We start from the raw sequence: 22426 nt of genomic DNA, 5'->3' as shown, positions 1-22426 counted from the left end.
CATGACCATTCCAGAGGGAGGTGGAATGTGATTACCTATGGATTAAACGCAAGCCTGGTTTAAGGAAAGTGTGCTTTACTGGTCTTGGAAATTACTGTGAACTTGAACTTACCTACTGCCTTCTTCTGAAGTTAACACTGCTTGAACACGTTACTCACCTTGTGCTTGTGACATCATGACACTGTATGTCAAATATTTTGTCGAATCAAACATACAGTTCATTGTGCAAGAACTGGTGATGAAAAATTCTGTACGTTTTATTGGAATGTACTGTATAAGAAAATGTTTTTACATAGCGTATATAATAGACTAAATATATTTACAAATATAATATGTGCACTTAAGTATGTTAAGAACCATTGTCATTAAAGTGTACTCTTTAAGTACACTTAAATGGCCTTTAATTTAAATCTGTATGTGCACTTTTTAAAAAGAAGTATACTTTATACTTATCGCAATTAAGCTAACTTCTTTTTCCACATAGGTAACTTGAAATGAAATTTACATTAATTTGATATATTTGTAATAAATATTCATTGAGGCTGGGATCCATTTGCAGCTTTATTAAGGGTAATTCAATCTGTTCGCAGAACAGAGCACTAAACAGGCAGATAACAGGGACAGGCAATATCGCGGTCAAAAGACAGAGCAGATATTTGGCGAGGCGAGATTATACTTGCAAGGGTCAGGGCAGGCGATAATCCAGGAGAAATGGACCGTAGACGTACCCAGCTCAATAGGAAGGCAGCAAACAACAGGAAAACGGGAAGCAGGCAAAGTCAAATCAGAAATCAGTCCAACAAAAGGGGACATAATGCTCAGAAATGTTCACCAAAGCAATACAAGACTGCCCAACCAGCTAGACTCTGAGGGGTGCTTAAGTAGCCAGGTAAAATTTGGGGGAAATATCTCTCTGATGGCCTGAAGAGGGAGTGGCAGATGGGCTGTCCATTACAATGTTATTTCTAAATTTCTATAATCTGATAGTGTCAGTGCAAAACATTGATCTGATGCATTTTCTGGACAATCAATCAATCAATCACTAATGAGGAATAAATATCATTGATGAGTGTTTGTGAGGAGTGTTTTTGTCACAGACTTCAGCACAGGAACTGTGAGTGGCTCATAATGCTCTTGTGGTTTGTGGCATTTCCTGTTTAAGAAGACATAAAAAAGAAACACGGCTCACTTTAACAGAGATTTGTGCTCTGTTCAGATCATGGAACGTCTACACTGCGTGAGGAAAACTGTTGCTTTTTTCTTTTTAATCCTGTGGATGACTTCAGATAGCAGTTCTCTCAGTATTGTAAGTACACTGTCATTTCATAGCAGAAACATTCTATAAAAATCATTTGATCTGAGTTTTTCTAAAATATGGCTCTCTTGATATTCAAAGATTGCCACATGTAATGAGGCTGGTAAGTGTACATCTTTCTTTTTGTCATTTGTTCATTTATATCTATCAATGCTGTTAAAATGATTAATTGTGATTACATTTTTGTTTACATAATGTGTATTGTGAATATTTATTATGCAACCTGGTCTCGTGAAAATATGTACCTATGAGCACTTTGTGTGAAATATCGTTCACCACAGTTTTTTATATGTATATTGTATGTATGTATGTATGTATATATATATATATATATATATATATATATATATATATATATATATATATATATATATATATATACAGTATATACACATGTATTTATATTAAAATATTTATATTCTCAACGAATATACTCCTAAAAGTTTAATCTTACACAAAGGAGCAAATAACCCTGCTACAGGCAGGCAGGCAGGCAGGATACAACCACACTTAATTACGATGAAGACTCAAACAAACAGGAGCTAAATGCCCAGGGGTATATAGGAAATTACTAAATAACTACACAGGCTGAAAACAATTAGACAATAAACAGAAAGTAGGTCACAGAGCACGTGGGACATCAAAAAAAAAAAACCAACAACGACAGAGTCCAACATGTGACATATTTATATTAACACCAAGTTTCAAGTTTCAAGTCAACTTTATTGTCAAATATGCTCTATGTACAACATACAACATACTTTTAAGGAACGTCTGCGAAGTCTTTTTGATTCCCCTTGTGTATGATCTTCTTTGTTCCTGTTTGATCTGCCTGCCTACCCGACCCTGCCTGCTTTTGGATTCCCCTTGTGTATGATCGTTTGCTCCTGTTTGACCCTGCCTGCCCGACCACGAATAAACTCAGTCGCATATGGATCCACCTGTCTTCGACCAGTCATTACAGAAGACTTCGCCACCACCGGATCAAGCGGAAATGTATCAGTTGATGTCCGAAGTCTCGTCCCAAGCCTCTATACTCGCCACGCACCAGCATCAACTTCTGAAGCTCACCACTTTAACGGAGGAACTGGTGAGATCGATCCACACGTTAACTCTCGCTACTGGGAATCCAGGCCAACATGCCACTCAAACCGCTCAACCAGTTCAACCAACCGTGACTCCGCCTCAACCAAACCTCAATCCGCGTCTCAGTCTGCCCGACAAATTCGACGGATCATCCGCAAAATGTAAGGGGTTTTTGTTACAATGCTCTTTGTTTATTAGCCAACAACCCAGTTTATACCCCACAGAAAATAGCAAGGTTGCTTTGATCTGTTCCCTGCTCACTGGGAGAGCGCTCAAATGGGCCACAGCCACCTGGGAGGGCCGTCGAATGTCTTTTCCCTCTTACAATGAGTTTTTGCATGAATTCAGGGGGGTCTTCGAACATGTAGCCGGAGGGAAAGAACCCGGTGAACAGCTGCTCGCCCTCTCTCAAGGTACCAGCACCGCAGCTGATTATATTCTCACCTTTCGCACGCTTGCCGCCCAATCAGGTTGGGGTGAATCACCTCTAAAGCTGATGTATCGAAAAGGCTTGAACACGGATCTACAAAAGGAACTGGCTTGTCGTGATCAGGGCAGATCGCTTGAGGAGTTCATGGAGATCGCTATCAAGCTGGATAATATTCTCAGAGCGCGGCACGGCAACTATGTGAGTTTCCCCGTTCAAAGCCCTGTTCGATCAATGGCACCAGAGCCCATGCAGATCAGTTCAGCCCACTTAGACTCCGAGGAGCGGAATCAAAGAGTGTGTGAACGCTTGTGTCTCTACTGTGGTCAGGCAGGGCACTTCCGCATTTCTTGCCCCACACGTCCTCAGCGCCATCAAGCCGCATCGGTAAGATCTCAAACTCATTCTGATTCTTTTGAGATCCATGTCCAACTAAAGGTGAAACGGACATGGATCACGGCCATTGCCCTCATTGATTCAGGAGCAGCCGGCAATTTTATCGATAAAACTTTTGCTGAATCTAATGGAATCTCTCTCGTTCTATGTGAACCTCACGTAGCAGTGGCGGTGCTAGATGGGTGCCCACTCTGACCTGGAAATGTCTCATCGGTCACAGAAACCCTAATACTACAAGCAAGCCCCCTTCATTCTGAATCTATTCGCCTGTTTGTAATCCTATCTCCCAAACATTGCATCGTCCTTGGACTACCCTGGCTCGAGATTCACAATCCCACCATATCTTGGGCCGATCATCAAATAACACATTGGTCATCAAACTGTCACAAGCATTGCCTGAACAATCCCGTACATCAGTCTCCTTCCAAGCCACCTCCCTCTGAAGAAAAGGTCACCGTTCCACCTGAACTTCCTGGTGAATATCAAGATCTAGCCATAGCATTCAGTGAAAGAGGTGCAACTCAACTACCACCTCACCGTCCGTATGATTGTGCCATTGACCTTATACCTGGACGCACTCCTCAACGAGGCCATGTTTTCCCCCTTTCACAACCAGAATCAGAGGCTATGAAATCGTACATCGAGGAAGAACTCGCCAAGGGATTCATCCGCCCCTCTACTTCACCAGCATCCGCGGGGTTTTTCTTTGTCAAGAAGAAGGATGGTAGCCTTCGGCCCTGTATTGATTATTGCAGTCTGAATGAGGTCACAGTTAAATACCGCTACCCGCTGCCACTAGTACCAGCCTCCTTGGAACAACTCCGCAGAGCCAAGTTTTTTACGAAGCTAGATCTCCGAAACGCCTATAATCTAATCCGTATTAGAGAGGGAGATGAGTGGAAGACAGCCTTTTCTACAACATCCAGGCACTAAGAATACCTCTTTATGCCGTTCGGGCTCGCGAACAGTCCATCAGTCTTCCAGGCCTTTGTGAATGAGGTGTTTAGAGACATGTTAAATCAATTCCTCATTGTTTACATGGATGACATCCTTGTTTACTCCGATAGCCTCGATGCTCATGTGGGGCCTGGATGAACAGACACGAACCATAAAAGGGGGAATCGCTCTAGAACCAGGTCGTAAAAACCGCGCATCCTCCGCACCCCGGACCATAAAGGCAATCAAGATGATCCGCAGAGCGATGCAGAGCGCCACAAAGTCTGCCAAACATTTTCCAGAGACTGTCGCTGCAGTGAGCTCGGCCAATCCGAACGTACCCACGTCAAGATTGGGATGATTGAAATCCAACATCTGGTCGACAGCCCGATAACCCGTTCGGCGCACTGACCTGGGACCAGTTCTACCAAGCCACCAAGTCAAAAGGTGATGAGACTCCCGCCGTGAATCAACGTGTGTTCAGGACAACCTTACACTTTCAACCCCCCCCAAGGAGGTTCGCTCTGTCCCAACACACATTCCTTAAAAGCGCGCCTTTTCCTTTTCGCTACAACAAAGGAACTGCCAGGACACACATAAAACTACTAAATGAACAATCTAAATGCCTTCCTTTCAAACAAATATAGGTTCATTTGCAAATGACTGTTCAATAAATGTTTTGGGATGTATGTAGAAACCGTTGTGTAATCTTCTAATAATCCGCTAACAGATAGCGTTCCATAAGCGCTAGATAATGCATGTTTGGTGTCAAGTTGAAGCTGATGATGTTTCCAATATCGTGGTGAATGAATAGGTGTGTTTGTTAAAATGCACAACAGTGTATCCTATTTATAAACTTTCGATAAGAAACAGAAGTGCAGAATGTCAGTTCTAACTGGGATAAAGTATGCACAAAACCAGAGTCGAAAGCAGGCGTGGACACGCCCCTTCGACCTCGGGATTGGACAACTGCCCAGGGCACAGCCCAAAACTTGCACCTCAAAACGCAGGAACAGAGCTCCCTCATCGAGTCGAGTCGAGTCGAGAAGAACTTCTTCGGAACCACCGGGAGTCGCAGGGGAATTCGGGTCGCTGCAGGAATCGCCAAGGAAACGGAGAAACTTCGGAACTTGGAGAAGTCAGAAGACTTCGAATGAGAACGACCCGATACCCTCGACTCCGGTCTGCTCCGTTACATCACTCCACGGACACTCACTGCCCTTTCCGTAACCAACCAGGTTCATCCAAAGCGAACCACCAAGCGAGAGAGACTTCATTCAAACGGCCCGGGAAAGCCCGACCACGTCATCCCACGGACGAGCCTGACCAATCAGCACGCCGGGATTTCCCCAGACAAGCCGAGTGGTAAAACTACCTTTTCATCTCTTTACTGAATCGGCGCAGACACATATAAGCAAAGCTAAACCCTAACTTTGCTTTGTTGGTGCTCTTAGTGCGATCTCAGAACTAGCTAACAGACTTTGGACAGACAATTATCCATTTTCCCTTCCAACCCGTGAATGTGTGTGTGTGTGTGTGTGTGTGTGTGTGTATGTTTAGTCTTCTCAGTGTAGTCTTGTCAATTAGTAGGTACTGTTTAATAAATTATTACGAATTCTCGTTTGTGTGTTATGTGACCGGAAAGTTAAACCCATGCCCAGATCCGTTGCTACCTGCTCGAGGTAAAGCTAAAATCAGATAAAAGAGTAAAGTCCAATTGATTTATTTTGCTGATCACAGAGTAAATTCATATTGGTAACATACATTTAAATTGCCCTAAAACGCTGGACGTATTAGGTGATTTAAAGGTATATTTGAATTGCATACTAACGTGAATCTTTTAAGATCCAATTCCCCAAACTTGAATTAAGAGCGAATTCAAGTGATAATTCATAATTATCATAATTAAATAAAGGAATAATACTACACTCATGTCACTCACGTCAGGTCAGTTCTCCAACGCCTAATAGATAATCAACTTTACGCCAAGCTTCAGAAATGCGAATTCCACAAGACCCAAGTGACTTACCTAGGGTACATCATCAGTGCGGAGGGGGTAACGATGGACGAGCACAAGGTCAAAGCAGTCGTGGAGTGGCCGCGCCCCTCCACAGTCAAGGAGTTACAGCGATTTCTGGGCTTCTCTAATTTCTATCGAAGATTCATTCGCAATTTTAGTCTCGTTGCTGCTCCCCTCACTTCCGATACTCCATCACCCAGACCCCAACCGGGAGTTTATAGTTGAGGTTGATGCATCGAATATAGGTATTGGAGCCATTCTGTCGCAACGTCACGGGCACCCAGCAAAACTTTACCCATGTGCCTACTTTTCTTGTAAGCTTAACTCAGCTAAGCGCAACTACGATGTGGGGGATAGAGAGCTCCTCGCGATGAAATCCGCTCTTGAGGAGTGGTGGCACTGGCTGGAGGGGGCAAAATTTTCGTTCACTATCCTGACCGACCACAGAAACCTTGAATACATCCAGTCCGCTAAACGTTTAAACTCACGACAAGCTAAATGGTCTCTCTTTTTCTCCCGATTTGATTTTAAGGTTACATATCGCCCAAGAACTCTAAGGCTCTAAGGCTCTAAGAACACTAAGGCAGATGCCCTATCCAGGCAGTTCAAGAACACCCCCTGCGAATTCTCTAGAGACCCCATTCTACCGTCGGCTCGTATTGTGGCTCCAGTCCAGTGGGACATCATGACTGAGATCTCTGAGGCACAACTTTCTGAACCAGCTCCTCCAGCATGCCCGCCCAACCGAACTTATGTGCCTCAAGTGTTAAGACCAAGAGTTCTCCATTGGGTTCATGATAACCCCAGTGCCGGACCATCCAACCATACGCTCGGACACCATCCACTTCGTTCAACAGTGCCAAACATGCAACATCTCTAAAACCTCTCATCAACGCCCAGCAGGACTCCTACAACCTCTACCCATACCAGAAAGACCATGGTCTCACATTGCCATTAACTTTTTGATCTACCGGTCTCCAATTCCTTCACCACAGTGCTCACGGTAGTTGACCGGTTTTCGAAGTCTTGCAGGTTCATACCTTTGCCGAAATTACCCACAGCCTGGGAAACTGCTGAGGTGCTTTTACAGCAAGTGTTCCGCTTCTATGGCTTACCCGAAGACATTGTATCTGACCGTGGCCCACAGTTCACCTCTCGAGTCTGGCCAGCCTTCTGTTCTCAACTTAACATTAATGTGAGTCTAACGTCAGGCTATCACCCCCAATCCAATGGTCAAGCTGAACGCATGAATCAAGAACTGTCTCAATTTCTGCAGAATTACTGTCAAGACAATCAACACGATTGGAGCCGCTATCTCGTCTGGGCTGAGTATGCGCAGAACTCACTGAGAAAGCAATCTACCGGGCTGACTCCTTTTCAATGCGTACTGGGCTTTCAACCTCCACTATTTCCCTGGTCTGGAGAACCCTCAGCACTACCCGCAATCAACTCATGGATGCAAAGGAGTGAGGAAGTTTGGAATTCTGCTCACGTTCATCTCCGAGGAGCAGTCAGAAGGTTCCAAGAACAAGCCGACCGCCATCACCGAGAGGGGCCGGAGTACTCACCTGGCGACTGGGTTTGGCTATCGACCCGGGACCTCCGCCTTCGGCTACCCTGCAAGAAGTTAAGCCCAAGGTACGTGGGTCCTTTCAAAATCATTGCGCAAGTCTCACCAGTTTCTTACCGTCTAGATCTCCCTGCTAATTACCGTATTGCTTCTACTTTCCATGTCTCACTGCTTAAACCCGCCGGTGGCCCGGGAGGAGAGAGGGACCAGGATGAGGTCGCTGCCGAGGACGCCCCTCCCCTAATCATCGATGGCGAGGAGGCCTACCAGGTTCGGGAAATCCTGGATTCACGACGCCGAGGCAGGGAGCTGCAGTACTTAATAGACTGGGAGGGCTATGGACCCGAAGAAAGGTCTTGGATACCTGCTCGAGACATTCTCGATCCCGCACTCATTGCCACCTTTCACCAGGACCACCCCGACAAACCTGCTCCCAGACCCCGTGGAAGACCTCGGATCACCCCTCGCTTCCGGAGCCGCTCGCAGGGGGGGGGGCTCTGTTACGAACAGCACCTCTGTGGCTCTCTCCGACCACCACCGGAGGGAGCCCTCACCTGAGTACTGATCGCTCTAAGACTCAGTTTCCCACAACCCCGTGCCTTGGGCTGATTAGTGCTGCCAGGTGTTCCTCATTTCCTTCACCCTTTATAAGGAACTGCCTCACCTTCACTCTTTGCGAAGTCTTGTTTGTCTCTACAACAATTCTGAGTGTTTATCCTTGTGTTTTGATTACCTGTTGCCGACCTAGATCTTCTTTGTTCCTGTGATTGATATCTGCCTGCCTACCGACCTTCTGCCTGTTATTGTTTACGTCTTTTGGATTCCCCTTGTGTATGATCGTTTGCTCCTGTTTGACCCTGCCTGCCCGACCACAAATAAACTCAGTCGCATATGGATCCACCTGTCTTCGACCAGTCATTACAGTAGTGCGTTGAGGTGCAAGATATGTAGACCCTGAGATTATGAGCTTATGTGGGGGGCGGGATCACAGTCACCAAGCTCACCCAGTTACATTATCAAAAGTTACTTTAAATCAGTGATCCTCAAATCTGGACCTTGAGTTCTATTTTCATGCAGAGTTTAGCTCTAATCCTATTCAAACACACCTGAACATGCTAATCAGTGTCTTCAGGATCATTAGAAAATCACAGGTAGGTGAGTTTTATCAGGGTTGGAGCTAAACTCTTCAGTGGATTGGACCTCCAGGGCATGATTTGAGGAGCCCTGCTCTAGATACTGCATTCAGTAACGCTAATGAGAACGTTCTTTGTTTGAACGGTTGCTGAAGCATGTGTGTCAAACACGCAAAACTATATAACCTCGGTTAGGTGACATCATTTGATTATGTCATGAGTGCCCATTAGCCATGGTTTCCATGGAGAGGCACTTGTGGCTCAACCTTACGGGCATCAAGGATAAAGTCTTTGCTCCTTGATCCCCCCCATCTTGCTTTCCAGCCTTTTCCTGGCACCCTCTGGAGGCTATTGTTACATCTCCATCACCACTGGTGTTTTGACGAGCAGCGTTTTCCAGCAAAATGTTATGTGTTTGTTCACCTCCTGCCAATTTTAAGAACATCATTATCTTCTGCCAATTTTATGTGTTAAAGCTTGTACTTTTAGAGAAACTGGCAGTGTAGAAGCTACTGCCAAATATATCTCCTTGGTACAAAAAACTGTAGAGAGAGTCTCCACAATTAATTTTGCATATCATCCTCCACCTTCAAACGAGCACATCTGTTGGCATAGTAATTGCAGACTCTGTTGGACATTTTCCTCTGCCAGACAGAGAGTCAGGCTATTACAGTCAGTATTTCTTGGTTCCCAAAGATGGGAGGCTGCTCCAATTCTATATTTTCTTGGGTGGAACCGCTATCTCAGAACATACATCTTTATGCATCTTTCCTCCAATAGCTCTGCTCCCGAGAGTCCTGGTGAAGGTTCATCAACAGGGTTTTCGTCTCTTATTGATAGGAACTTGTTGGCCAGAGTGTGGTTGTCAGATCTAATATCCCTTCTAAATTCCTATCAGGAAAGATCTTCTGTTTCAGGCACAGGGGACAATATTTCATCCTTGGCCTGAGCACTACAACATCATGTCTGGGCCCTGAGGGGGACCAATTAAGAGATTCTGGCCTTCCAGCCAATGTAATAGAGACTATTCTAAGTGCTAGAAATTGGGTGAGGGATGCTATTGCCCTAGGTCAAATTTTTCCACTACGAGTTAGGGCCTGTTCAACCAGAGAGGTTGCATCTTCAATGACTTTAGCAAAAGGTGCACCCTTGCAGCAAGTGTGCGATACGGCAGGTTGGTCCTCTCCACACAGATTTTGTCAAATTTTATAGTATACTACTCTGGGCTCACGTGTCCTCGAGTCAACATCACAGAGTCATGTCTGAGACTTCTTTGATGCTGATGTGCATACACTACACAACACTGGGGGTCCAGACAATTCCAGTGTGGCCGTGTTGGTATTCTTGTTCCCATCAGCGTTATTGAACGCAGCGTCAATTGTAACTTTTGATAAGGGAACGTCTTGGGTTACTTAACTTTAGCCCTGTTTCCTGGAAAAGTGGGAACAAGATGCTGCGCCTCAATGCTGGTCTAATATCTTATTATAATGGTCTTGCTTGGAGCCCTGATTTGCTCAGATTAAGAGAAAATGACAACGAAGTTTTGCAAGTGGCTAACTCATCCTGAGCCACTTCCCGTCAGACGGGTATAATAGGCAACAGAGTGTTTGCATGATTGCTTTCACTAGGCATGATCTTTTTGTGTGGTGTTACAACACAGCCAGCGGTGTTCCTGTTCAGCAATTCCCCTTGGGGAGAAGCTCTGAGCAGCTCTTTGTCTGTTACAAAGGTCAGCAGAAAAGAAGGGCTGTCTCCAAGCAGGCTCACTGAATAGTGGATGCCATCACCTGGGAGTACCATTCTAAGGGCGAGCCGTGCCCCCTTTGCGTGAAGGCTCAGTCCACTCTGAGAATTGCCTCACATGTGCTGGCACACAGTGCCTCTCTGGCATCTGTAGAGCTGCGAGCTTTGTGTGGTAATTCAATCTCTGAGTTGAGCCAGTTTCCTCCCATGTTTTGAGTAATCTGTAAGGACTGGTTGGTGTCCCGCTTGCTGCACAATTCCCCTTCAAGAGCAACTTCTCTCCCAGTCATGTTCAATGTATGGAAAACCCTGGTTGAGCATCCTCCAACACCCCAGCAGTCAGACTTGGCGGAGCAGTCCTGGTGTCAGTGTTAACGGAGATGTTTTCATTGGCGTTGAATGCAGCACCTCATTCCTGCTTTTTCAGGGAACAGGGTTACAGTCAAGTAACTCAAGATGTTTCTTCTGCAGAGGAAAAATCTATTTTGTAGATACTGATTTCATATGATTGTTAACTATATTATCTTATTATATTACGTGAAATTAATATTAAAATGTAAGAATTTGTTATGAAAGATGCATTTAATACAGTAAGGGGAAAATGCTCTTTAAATAGGTCAAATGACTTGGAAACATTTGTGTTTCCAACATTATGTAAACAAAAATTTGGTAACACTTTATTTTAAGGTTTCTTAACTAGTTGCTTTTTAGCACTTATATTACTAGAATATTAGCAGTTTATTAGTAGCAATTAAGAAAATATTAATGCCTTATTCTACATGACCTTATTGTACATCCTACCCAATACCTAAACTTAACAATTACCTTACTAACTATTAATAAGCAGCAAATTAAAAAGTTATTGAAGGAAACGTTGAAGTTAGTGAATAAGTTTTATCTAAAAACCTTTATTCTGAATTAGATTAATCATTTAACAGCACCAGAATTAATTTTTTTGTTGTTTAGAGCATGAAATACTTGAAGAACGGTTTAAATTTCAAGAATTAACACCTTCACCCTTGCACATGCTGACTGCGGAGCTGAATGAAACTCAAAGTTCTGTCCTCATAAGATGGTCCATTAATGTTGACAGTAAGTAACATCACACCTTACATTTATTATATGCACTTTGTTTAAAATCAGATTTTTCTTCTTATTTTGCTCTCTCAGTCATACATCTGTCTCTTTTCTTATTGGTGAATATATATTTCTTTCTGAAATTCATAAGAAATGGATGGATATATATATATACCAGCTGACTACACCATGGGAAGCACAGAAAGCACAAAGAAACCAAGAAAGAGCTTATTTCAGCAATCACACTGATCTTCTAAAAACAAAATTGCAAAAAAAAACACAAACAATTTTTTAATTTCCTTAAAAAAAGGTCTCTTCAATATAACAGATAAATAAAACAATGTTAAGTAAAATTAAAAACTCAAAGCCTTCTTGCTTTGGATGTGCTGGTTTGGGCCTCATTGCCAAGAAATAAGTGTTGGCTGTAACACCTTACTGTAATTAAATTACTTATAAGTAAAGTAAGGGATTACTTTTTTTTTTAGTAATTTAATTACAGTTAGGCCAATTTTTTCAAGTACTTGGGTTACATACTGTAAATAATTTCAATAATTTCAATACAGTGGCGGTCTGTGCATTTCCCACCTAGGCCTTCAGTGACATCCTACATGAAAATAATAGTTATCGCAGCTTTATCGCCGCATTGCTTGTGGTAAGGTACCCCTGTGACTCTCATTAACACGCCATGGTCTGCCTGTGGCTGGAGGAAGAGACCCTTTAATACTAGAGCTTGATACAGACACTCAGATATTCCTACAGAAACTTAAACGTGGCTTTATATCTTGCAAATTTTATGGAGATCAATTAATACACATTCATGGAAAAGTAAAATAAAACTAAGTCAGGGATTCTGATAATGTTTAGGCCAGCACAGAAGGCTTTACTGCTCCTTACCGTATATGAAAGCTTGAACTGTCTTTGCTTGAAGTTTGAATTAACAAATTCAAAAAGAAAACATTTATCTGATTGTGTAATCCATACAAAAGCTAGGTTTAGTTGGAGGACGGACACCTGAGAGGAGGACTACTAATAGCAGTAGTAATAGTAATAGAGTCTCAGGGTGGCTCAGATGGAGGGAGGAGCCAGGGAGGAGACAGGAAGGACCCAGGTCACAGCTATAATGGCGGCCCATGGTGGAGCTGACAGAAAGAGGAGCCATGGTGAAGGAATGGCCACCGACTCTGGTTGGTTGACCGACTGTGTCAGAGCAGGTGGAGGAGGAGCCTGAGGTGGAGACGGAAAGCCAATGGGCCAGGGTGCTGGGGAGGATCCGGAGGACACAGTGTGGCCCATCATTCTTTCCTCTGTGGAACTTATTTGCACAATCCAAACACAAATTTAGGAAAGTGTCTCTAAAGTTGTAACAGTGCATTTTTTAATTACCAAAATCACGAGCAGAATACATTTGGCAATTTTACGAACACACGATGGAAGAAGAGTGCATGTTTTCATTTGTACATTAACAGCTGAATTTGTGTAAGATTTTGCACTACACGTCGCTATCACTGAGAATACTTATTTCTCTGAATAAGTACAAGATGTGCGTGTTGTAGTTTGCATTAGCTTAAGGTTTGAAAATGTAGTTATACATGGATTTGGATAGATCTCTGTGCTCTCTCTTTGTTTGCATCCTTTCCAATCAAAGCCTCCACCTTTACAGATCTGCTACAGGTTATTTTGTATGCTATTTGTGCAGCAGTATGTCTTGAATACTCACAGCACCATATCGTATGTTAATACATTAACACTGTCATATCCATTACCATGCTCAACTCCTCAATCAATCAATCACTTTTATTTCTATAGTGCTTTTAATGACACAGATTGTATCGAAGTACTTCAGAGTAGTCATGACCGAGCCATTTTATTCTCACATGGCTGCAATGATATGTGACATTTTATAACGTGTAATGAAATTGAACAGTAAATTACTTTATGCTGAAAATTAACAAGTGATTAGAAATGAAAAATGATTCTCTCACAGCAAAGAGAAAAGTCTGATCAGACAGTTAGTTGACATGAAGACATGAGACACACAGATGCATGTCAGTTAATGCCACACTACAAATATTACTTTAGCAGATGGCTTTTTTTTTTTTTTACTGTGGACTTCTGGCATCTTCTAATGTTGTGTATTGTTTTAGTTGCAAGGAAAATCAATGTGAATGACAAGGGGTTGTTTGCTGTTTTCTGAAGTTCTATGTTTTAAATGAGGCTATAAATCATCAATGTTAGTAGTTAAGAATTAATTCACTAAACACTTTGGAGTTGTACATATGTGTGAATTTAAACATTGTCTTCTTAGGCAGCATTCACAGCCTTACTGGCACAAGGATAATATTTTATTTCGGAGAGAGCGAGACATATTACAGATGTCAGTACCAGCCTCCATTTACCTCAAGACAAATCAGCCTGATTGATCAAGACCAGGTAAGGATAGAAATGAACTGAACTACTAGTCATCAGTGCCTAAAAAAACTGGAAATGTCAGTTAATTTATTTTCATCATAAATTATAAAACTGCTCTTTTTTTTTCTCCCAAAAACTGTTAATGCAACATTATTTAAATGTCCTTTTAGTTCGACTACAGTTTTTTCCAACATATATTAACTTCTTGATTTCAAGTTTCTTCTGTTTTACCATATTTTAAATAACCATTCTGTCTTCCGTAATTGGTTCTGTGTCCTAATCTATTTTTTTTTTTCTTGTTTGACAGTTATGGTTCAATTTCACTGTGCCGAATGTACCTGTTTGTCCATCAACTAGTTATGATGTAACAGCCTATAATCTTCCAACTCCATCAGAACAAGGAAAGGAATATGGAAAGAAAGTTCAAATGGGTTAGAATAGCAACTGATTCCATCTTCTTTCTTGTATGTGGCGATACTTTTTTTTTGTTTGATGTCTTACTAGAGACAGATAAAGAATGCCACCAAATATTTGAGCTTCTGCTTGCTGTGTTCAAAGTTTCATTCGAGATCTACAAGGACTTCTTGAAATATACCCAAACCCATTTAATAATCACCGCCAGAGGTTTCATCGGACACTTTTCAATGCTTCATTGACTGACTGGTCTCCTTCTGTTTGATTGACCCGTTAGAAGAGGTTGTGTGGACTCCTGAAATGTATTCAGTGCTTCATGGGGATAAAATAATGGTGAGCTTCAAAACAAGCCCTGTGGCGGACAGATACGTCATCCAGCTGAGTAACGGAACACATCCACTAAAAACTGTCACGAAGGGAGCGGTATGTGTCTCCTCAATATTTTATTTCATGCTAAAATTAATTCAAATCAACACTGTAACACTGCACAGATAAAGGCCGAACTATAAGGAATACTTTACATGAAATATTTACAAATTTTAATAAATTTGCACGAGAAGCCACACTGCATAAAGTATTAAGACTTGATTTCTGAGAATTTATGTTTAATACAAGTGTATAGTGATTATATATAGCACTGGCAGTTTATTTGACCTTGTTTTAAGTATTAACAAACAATAAGCAACTAAATAAATAAGTGAGAAAACATATTTTTACTGTCTTACAGGAATGCAAAGTAGCAAAATGTGTAGTGGAACTAGAATATATGGAAAACATGGGTCCCTGTGAAGAGCTTGTGATAAAGGTAACTCTAAAATTTGTCTTAGATGTATTTTGTAAAAAATTTTTACTGTGTAATATAATTTTATCTTTATTTTTTAACAGCATTACATTATTTAAAGACATTCTCATGTTAGCAGACTGATTACACTTTCACATGTGATCAACAATTCCACAAAAAATATATCAAAAATCATAATCATATTCATCTGACAGAGGTGAAAAATCAGTGGTGACCAAAACCTGAATCATTTTGACTATCAAATAAAATGACTGTATTAACACAAACACAACAAACAGTCAGTATTTTTTGTGAAAGATTCACATTTAAGTATTTTAATTTATTTTATTTTGACATATTATTGGAACGCAAATGATCTGTTTTCTTTGATGTTTCAAAATTATGTATTTCAGTTTAAAACCAGCCAATGCATAGGCTATCACAATTTGCAAACTGCATGAGCGTTCCTGTGATTTTTTTTTAAAATCCAGCCAATTCATTAAGCTACAGCACGTGATACTGAGCTCTGTTGCTGCATTAGTAGCATCTCAGAGGTGATGAAATCATATTGAGTATTGTCTTAATTTATTTTCTTAAATAAAAATCTCTTATGGCCGATATAGCCAGTATAAACACATACACACAAAATGCATACACAACATAACAGTTACGTAACGTATTGGTAATTTTTGGTAATTTCATGACTTCCCAATGCGTAACGTACAGCACCGTTGTATGCATGTAATTCCATTTCCATCTTATTACCAACTCACATCGTCATCAGTACATCCTCCTTGCTTAACAATATAAACCAAGAACATCGCAGATAACAGAATCGAAGTATTTTGTGGAAATGGATGAGGCTATTGCCCCTGATTTTGTAGCTCCTCTCCTCACCCCAGAGCCTCCATCCAGCTCTCCCTCATCTCCTGGGACTCCAGTCTCCTGTACCCATTTCTCCTGAGTACTCACTTGTGTTCACCTGTGCTTGCTCAGCCAGAACCTGCTCTTTCCGAGCTGTCTTCAGAACATCACCTTAATAACAATCGCCATAGGTCCCTGAACCCCCCAAAAAATGCTATAGTCATGTCCAAATCAAGGGGCGGGTAGGGTATGGGCTCTAGTTATAGAGCTGACACCTTGCTGAAGTCTCATGTTAAATGCAAAGTTATCACACAGTGTATGCCCGGCCTTAGTCAGCACTTCTCCTTTTGCTTCTCTTTTCATTTCTCTACCATAAGCCATCCAGAAAGGGTTTTTCATATCAGCAGGTATATGTTATGGACCAAATAACAGGTGCAATTTATTGATGGCAGTGTGCATGCCCAGAGATACCGTGACGAGATCCTGAGGCCCATTGTTGTGTCATTCGTCCATGACCATCAGCTCATGTCGCAAGGATCTGTACACAATTCCTGGAAGCTGAAGACATCACACATTACATGGCCAGCATACTCACCGGACATGTCACCCCACTGAGCATGTTTGGGATGCTCTGGATCATTCTGGATCACACCCATTGAAGAGGAGTGGACCAACATTGCACAGGTCTCAATCAAGAACTTGATCAACTATTTGCGAAGGAGATGTGTTGCACTGCTTGAGCCAAATGGTGGTCAATGTGGCCAGTCTAAGGCCCACTTGTGCAATAATCATGCTGTCTAACCAGCGTCTTGATATGCCACAGCTGTGAGGTGGATGGATTACCTCAGCAAAAGAGAAGTGCTCACTCACACAAATTTAGACAGATTTGTTGAGAGAAGTAGGCCTTTTGTGTACATAGAAAAAGTCTTACATCTTTGAATTCAGCTCATGAAAAACAAAAGTGTTGCGCATATAATTTTGTTCAGTGTAATTAAAAAAACTTGAAAACCACAAAAATACGATCAAAATACATTAAATGTCAACTCCATCATTGGCTCGTCATCACTGTTAGAAATGGATAGAAATCCGAGCTTCAATTCCTTTGCAAATTTTTCATTTTACTGTGTTCACCTCAACGAATTCCAAAAGCATCGTCTGCATCAATGCGTGTCGCTACACCTTGCGTTAACACACCTGCCTGGAAGTTTTAAGTATACCTAGTGCTTCAAATGTGTTTGATTGGGGTTGGAGCTAAACTCTGCAGGACTCTGGCACTCCAGGACCGACCTTTGTGATCCCTGCCATACAGCCTACAACACGCCAGCACACGTTCATTATTTTTGCATCTTAGGAGTAAAATTTGCATGTGTGCTTTCAACAACCAGATGCTTTTACACTTTTCCTCTGGAAGTCGAATGCGTTTTGGAGGGAATTTACACCTGGTCTTTTCAAGATTGGATTAGCTATCCGATCAGTGACCAGGGACACAACTGTACTTTCACAAACCTTATGAAACTGAAAAACAAGCTTTCTTTCATATGAAATATTATTAAAGGTTGCCTTTTTTTATTCTTAAAAACATTTTTACCAATGTATTGCTTATGAACAATTGAACAATCGAGCGAGTCATTAATACTAATATCTAATTCTTATTTTAAACAAGCAAAATATGAATATTAAAATATCTGATTCCAGAAAAGATGCCCGAATTCATATGTGTTCATAAATGACAGTGGATTAAAGATCATTTCAAAGCTTATTGTCTAAATGCAAACTAATCCAAAACTGAGAAAAACAACAAAAATATATGATAGATATAGCAATAAAGAAGGATTGTACTAACATTGGTCTGGTGTTACATAATGACAGATAACGTCTCACTTTGAACACTGTCGAGCTTCTCTTCGGAAGAACAGCCTAAAAGTGGTCTGTCCGAGTGAGTATCCTGTAATTCATCTTCTCTCTTCACTCGCTGCTCTGTTCAGAACTACTCTGTGCTTACTCTCGGGATGTTTTTTTCTAGAGAGATCTTACCTGGACATCAGTGTTGGATGTGTGCTGGCCCTTCTCTTTGTGATTCTCTGTTGCTGCATCATCTGTAAGTAAAAAAGAAAAGGATTTCAAATGTGTATTTACAATATTCGCATGGAAACAACACAATAAACTAGAATAGCTAAGTATGTAGTCCTTTGCACCTTTCCATAAAACAGTCCATAAGAAATCCAGTGTGTTGATAGTCCCCCCAAAAAATGTCCTAAAAGTGTCCAGCAGTGTATATACAGTCCAAGTGATGTTCCTGTATCTGTCTTCAAAGTGCTTGTATCTGGAAAGGTAAGTCTGAATAAAACGTAAACGGTGATCACCGGCAGATTTTGATCAGTCACATCACAGGCAGAGTCTCTTAAAGACTTATATACATAAATATGTTTAAGAGGAATAAAATGGCTAAGACAACATAAAAACCTATTAAAATTCAAATATACATAACATCATAATACATACAGCAGGTTAAAACGTGTCCTGTGTGACAAAATTCCATGCTTTTCCAGACTCTCAGTAGATTTTCAGACCATGTTTAACAACAGAACATTATTTTCAGCTTTATATTTGGCATACAGTAAATTACAGTCATCTGTAAATATTTTCTCAGTTCTTTTCTTAATTGATTTTCTCTGAATGACAACACACAGAGTCCTTAAAATAATATTAATCATAACAACAATAATAAATAGACTTTTACAGGCACAAAAAAAATTTCCTCTTAAGAAACTATTTACATAAGTGTGCATTGTCCTATATGCTAATTTGAATGGTTTCTTGTTTATTTTTGGCAAGAATCCTTGAGGCTATACACTGTAATACGATGCTCGGAATATTGTGTGAAGAAACCCAAAATGCTTATATCCTGCATTTTGCATAAAATAAATTGCGTATTTGACAATCAATAAAGAGCTGCCATGAAACGTGACTTCTTGTACAATAAATCAATTTGAATGGATTCAATTCTGAATTTTCTATTATAAATAAAGTAAATAAAGATATATTTTTACTTCCTGTTTGAGGTCTGTTAATTAGTACACCAGTGGCTTCTTTCTTCTTCAGGACAGTCCAAATGGTTGAAATAGCTATGGCCAATGTGTGTTCAATAGCTCTGATTGATTTTGCTTCACAATCACTTGTGTTTCGCCCATAGATAGCTCTCTGGTTTTCTTCCAGCGGGCTCGTGGCTCAAGGAGAGCTGGGTCCGTGCGAGTGCTGCTTGTGTATCCTGCGGTAGACGGTGTGTTCCAGCGCTCTGTGATGCTGCTGGCTGAACGTCTGCAGAGCAGTGGCAATGTAAGTGTCATCATTGATGTGTGGGAGAGAGGACATCTAGCAGAACAAGGACCTCTTCGCTGGTTCAACTCTAAGGCAGACCTCGCCGACAGAGTCCTCATCATCTCACCACCTCCACATACACAAACTGGTAACTAAGTTATTTTTTTAACATTTGGCTCATCCTCAAGAATCAGTAACACAATTTATTTTTACCACCTCAGGGCCCTTTTATCTTATGTAAAACATTTTATCTTACCACTAAGAGTGTGTGGAAATACACACATAAAGTCCTTTTTGGGTACTTTACATGGCACCCGTTCTCACGGAATCATCAACATGTGGCTGCCGATGGGAATGGAGGAGCTCGACAGGGTCTATTGTATGGACTCTCTGGAGTGGTTTAACAAGCCGACCCGAAACCGGACCTCTCAGTACTTCTACCCGTTTTGAGAACACAGAAGGATACCGGTTCCACACGTAGACTATAGAATCTAGCGAATGTGTTAGGGGTTGCCCAGCCCACAGCTCTACAAATATTTGGCACCATGAGCCAATGCCCAAGATGAAACAACACTTCTTGTTGAGTGTGCTCGCAACCTGAGGGGGCAGGGCACACCCTGTGCTCGGTAGGCCAGGGTAATAGCATCCACTATCCAGTGGGCCATCCTATGCTTGGAGATGGCATTCCTCTTCTGCTGGCCTCTTTGACAAACAAAGAGCTGGTCTGAGGTCCTGAAGCTTTGTGTCCTGTCAACGTAGCATCTTAGTGCTCGGACGGGACAAAGCAACGCTAGGGCTGGGACTGCCTCCTCCAGGAGCAGCGCTTGAAGGTTCACCACCTGGTCTCTGAATGGGGTAGTGGGAACATTGGGCATGTAGCCAGGCCGTGGCCTCAGTGTTATCTGGGAATCCAGGGGCCCAAACTGTAGGCACGATTCGTCGACTGGAGGCAGCAGCTGCTCGCCAAGGCAGGATGTTGTCTAATCGCCTCAGTCTGCTTCTGGGCACTAAAGAACTGCTGGGCAAAGTTCTCCACCACATCGCCGAAGAGGCCGGTCTGGGACATGGGGCATTCAAGAAACGTGTCTTGTCTACCTCGCGCATGTTGGCCAGACACAGCCCCAGATGGCGTTCCTGGACCACCATAGTGGTCATCGCACGACCCAGAGACCGTGCCATGACCTTCGTTGCTCGTGGCACAAGGTCCGTCGTGATACAAAGTTCTTTCAGAAGTTCTGGGTCATGACCACCCCAGTGCAGGTCCTTCAGTGCCTTGACTTGATGAAAGTGCACAGGCTGCATAGGTACTGCCGAACAGGGCTGACGAGTACCTACAAGGCCCGGGAGGGGAGCACAGGATCACTGCGGCAAGCATGGTGGTTGCTGCAGGCCCCCCAACTTATGGGCCCCAGTGCAGCTGCAATGTCTGTACTGTCTGTATTTAAGTCACTGCGATTATATCAGTAACAAGTTGGGGATGCTCAGTTAACTTTTCAACAATATAAACTACAGCAGCTCGGATTAGTGTATTAGACTGCTACTTGGACATGCACTGGAGAAACCATCCAATTAAAGTGTTAGCAGATTTTTAAATCATAATTACTCAACAGTTTTAAAGTGGACTATAAAATAAACTTTTTTTTTCTTTTAAAACTTCTCTTTGCAGATGACCTTAAATCCAAACTATTTCCTGCCCTGCCTGATGATGCTGTCTCAGCGTCTGCCAGCAATCTTTTTGCCCTGGCCCTCAACCTAGTTACTAGCACTGCTCATGATCCGCGTGTCCTAGACAAGTTCTGGGTCATCATCCTGGACCACAATGAGAAGAGCATACAGACCGAGCTCAGAGGCTGCAGGATGTTCGTTCTGCCGAGAGACTTCAAGAAGCTCCACAGGCAGCTGAGTGAACCGGTCCAGAGCCCAGCACAGCCAAGATGCTTCAGGACCTACTTCTGCAAGCAAGCCTTGGAGCAGCTGTAACAAACACAGACATCCAGTCCTGTGCATGTCATTCTGGCTGAATCCAATAGCCTGGACACAAATCCTCATCACTTGTAAAAATAAGTGACTTTGTGTTTATTTTTCCATATGTTTATTATTTCTAAAGATATAGATAAAGATACAGTCTTCTTGCTTCAGGCTTCAGTTCTATGTGCCTGTTATGTTCAAATAAACCAGAAGACCATAAATAGCTGGTTAAGGTGGGTTTGTTTTGGTATGGTAGCACTTCTGGAACGGAGCTGGTTATATTCTGTCATTGAAAATTGGCATTTTTGAGTATATAGACAAATAAGTTCTGCTGCTTGCCATTTACTTAGAGTTTTATTGATGAACGTATATACTGCTTTTTCTCAATGTATTACTTTGTGAGTTTTCTCTTTTTTTCAGTAAGTTACTTCACGAGTTGGGGTGAAATGAGATGGGATTGCCATTTCTTTTCAAATGTTAATTTGCTTAAAAAGGATCTGTCTTATAAAAGCTCACAATGTGACAAATGTTTCTGAACTTGTTCTTACATAATATACATTTATTAAATAATATGCCAATGCATTTTAAATTAAAATAAGATCTGTATCTGTGACTTACGTATTTGGTAAATTAAATCAATAATTTGCTGTTATTGCACGAATTCCATGAGATAGGGGACTGACTGACAAAATATAATCAAAGAATGAAAACTTTTAATTGCGTTCTGAGTTTGCAGTGACCTCTGCTTTGTTTAGTGTGATGTGTGGACTCTAAACTCTTCTGCAAACATGATCTCCTGCACATATATTGATAAAAGGTAAGGCACAATTGTTGCAGAACTTCATCTCTTCGTGGTTTAATAAAGAAAAGCTTGAGCGGAGCTATGGAAGCATTCACTGAAATAGACGAAGCTAATGATGGTCTGCCTACTCAAATAAAACATCACATAACCTGCAGACAGACCACTGC

The 22426-nt window shown here is 41.8% G+C and overlaps 1 protein-coding gene across 2 annotated transcripts; it reads left to right on the top strand.

Moving 5' to 3' along the window:
• Positions 1–1175: 1175 nt before the first annotated feature.
• Positions 1176–22052, top strand: LOC122335507. 2 transcript variants are annotated; one of them, XM_043233399.1, is made up of 11 exons: positions 1178–1306; positions 1397–1418; positions 11593–11718; positions 14009–14133; positions 14420–14543; positions 14804–14949; positions 15254–15331; positions 18041–18107; positions 18195–18269; positions 19365–19637; positions 21156–22052. In XM_043233399.1, the coding sequence occupies exons 1-11, from the start codon at positions 1220–1222 to the stop codon at positions 21467–21469; spliced, it is 1437 nt and encodes a 478-aa protein (XP_043089334.1). In that variant the 5' UTR covers positions 1178–1219; the 3' UTR covers positions 21470–22052. The 2 variants fall into 2 exon arrangements, with proteins under 2 accessions (XP_043089335.1, XP_043089334.1); XM_043233400.1 differs by lacking the exon at positions 1397–1418 and having other exon boundaries at positions 1176–1306.
• The last annotated feature ends 374 nt before the right edge of the window (positions 22053–22426 follow it).

Source organism: Puntigrus tetrazona, unplaced genomic scaffold, assembly GCF_018831695.1.
Source record: "Puntigrus tetrazona isolate hp1 unplaced genomic scaffold, ASM1883169v1 S000000798, whole genome shotgun sequence".
Lineage (NCBI taxonomy): Eukaryota > Metazoa > Chordata > Actinopteri > Cypriniformes > Cyprinidae > Puntigrus > Puntigrus tetrazona.
This window is presented reverse-complemented; position numbering and strand designations above follow the sequence as displayed.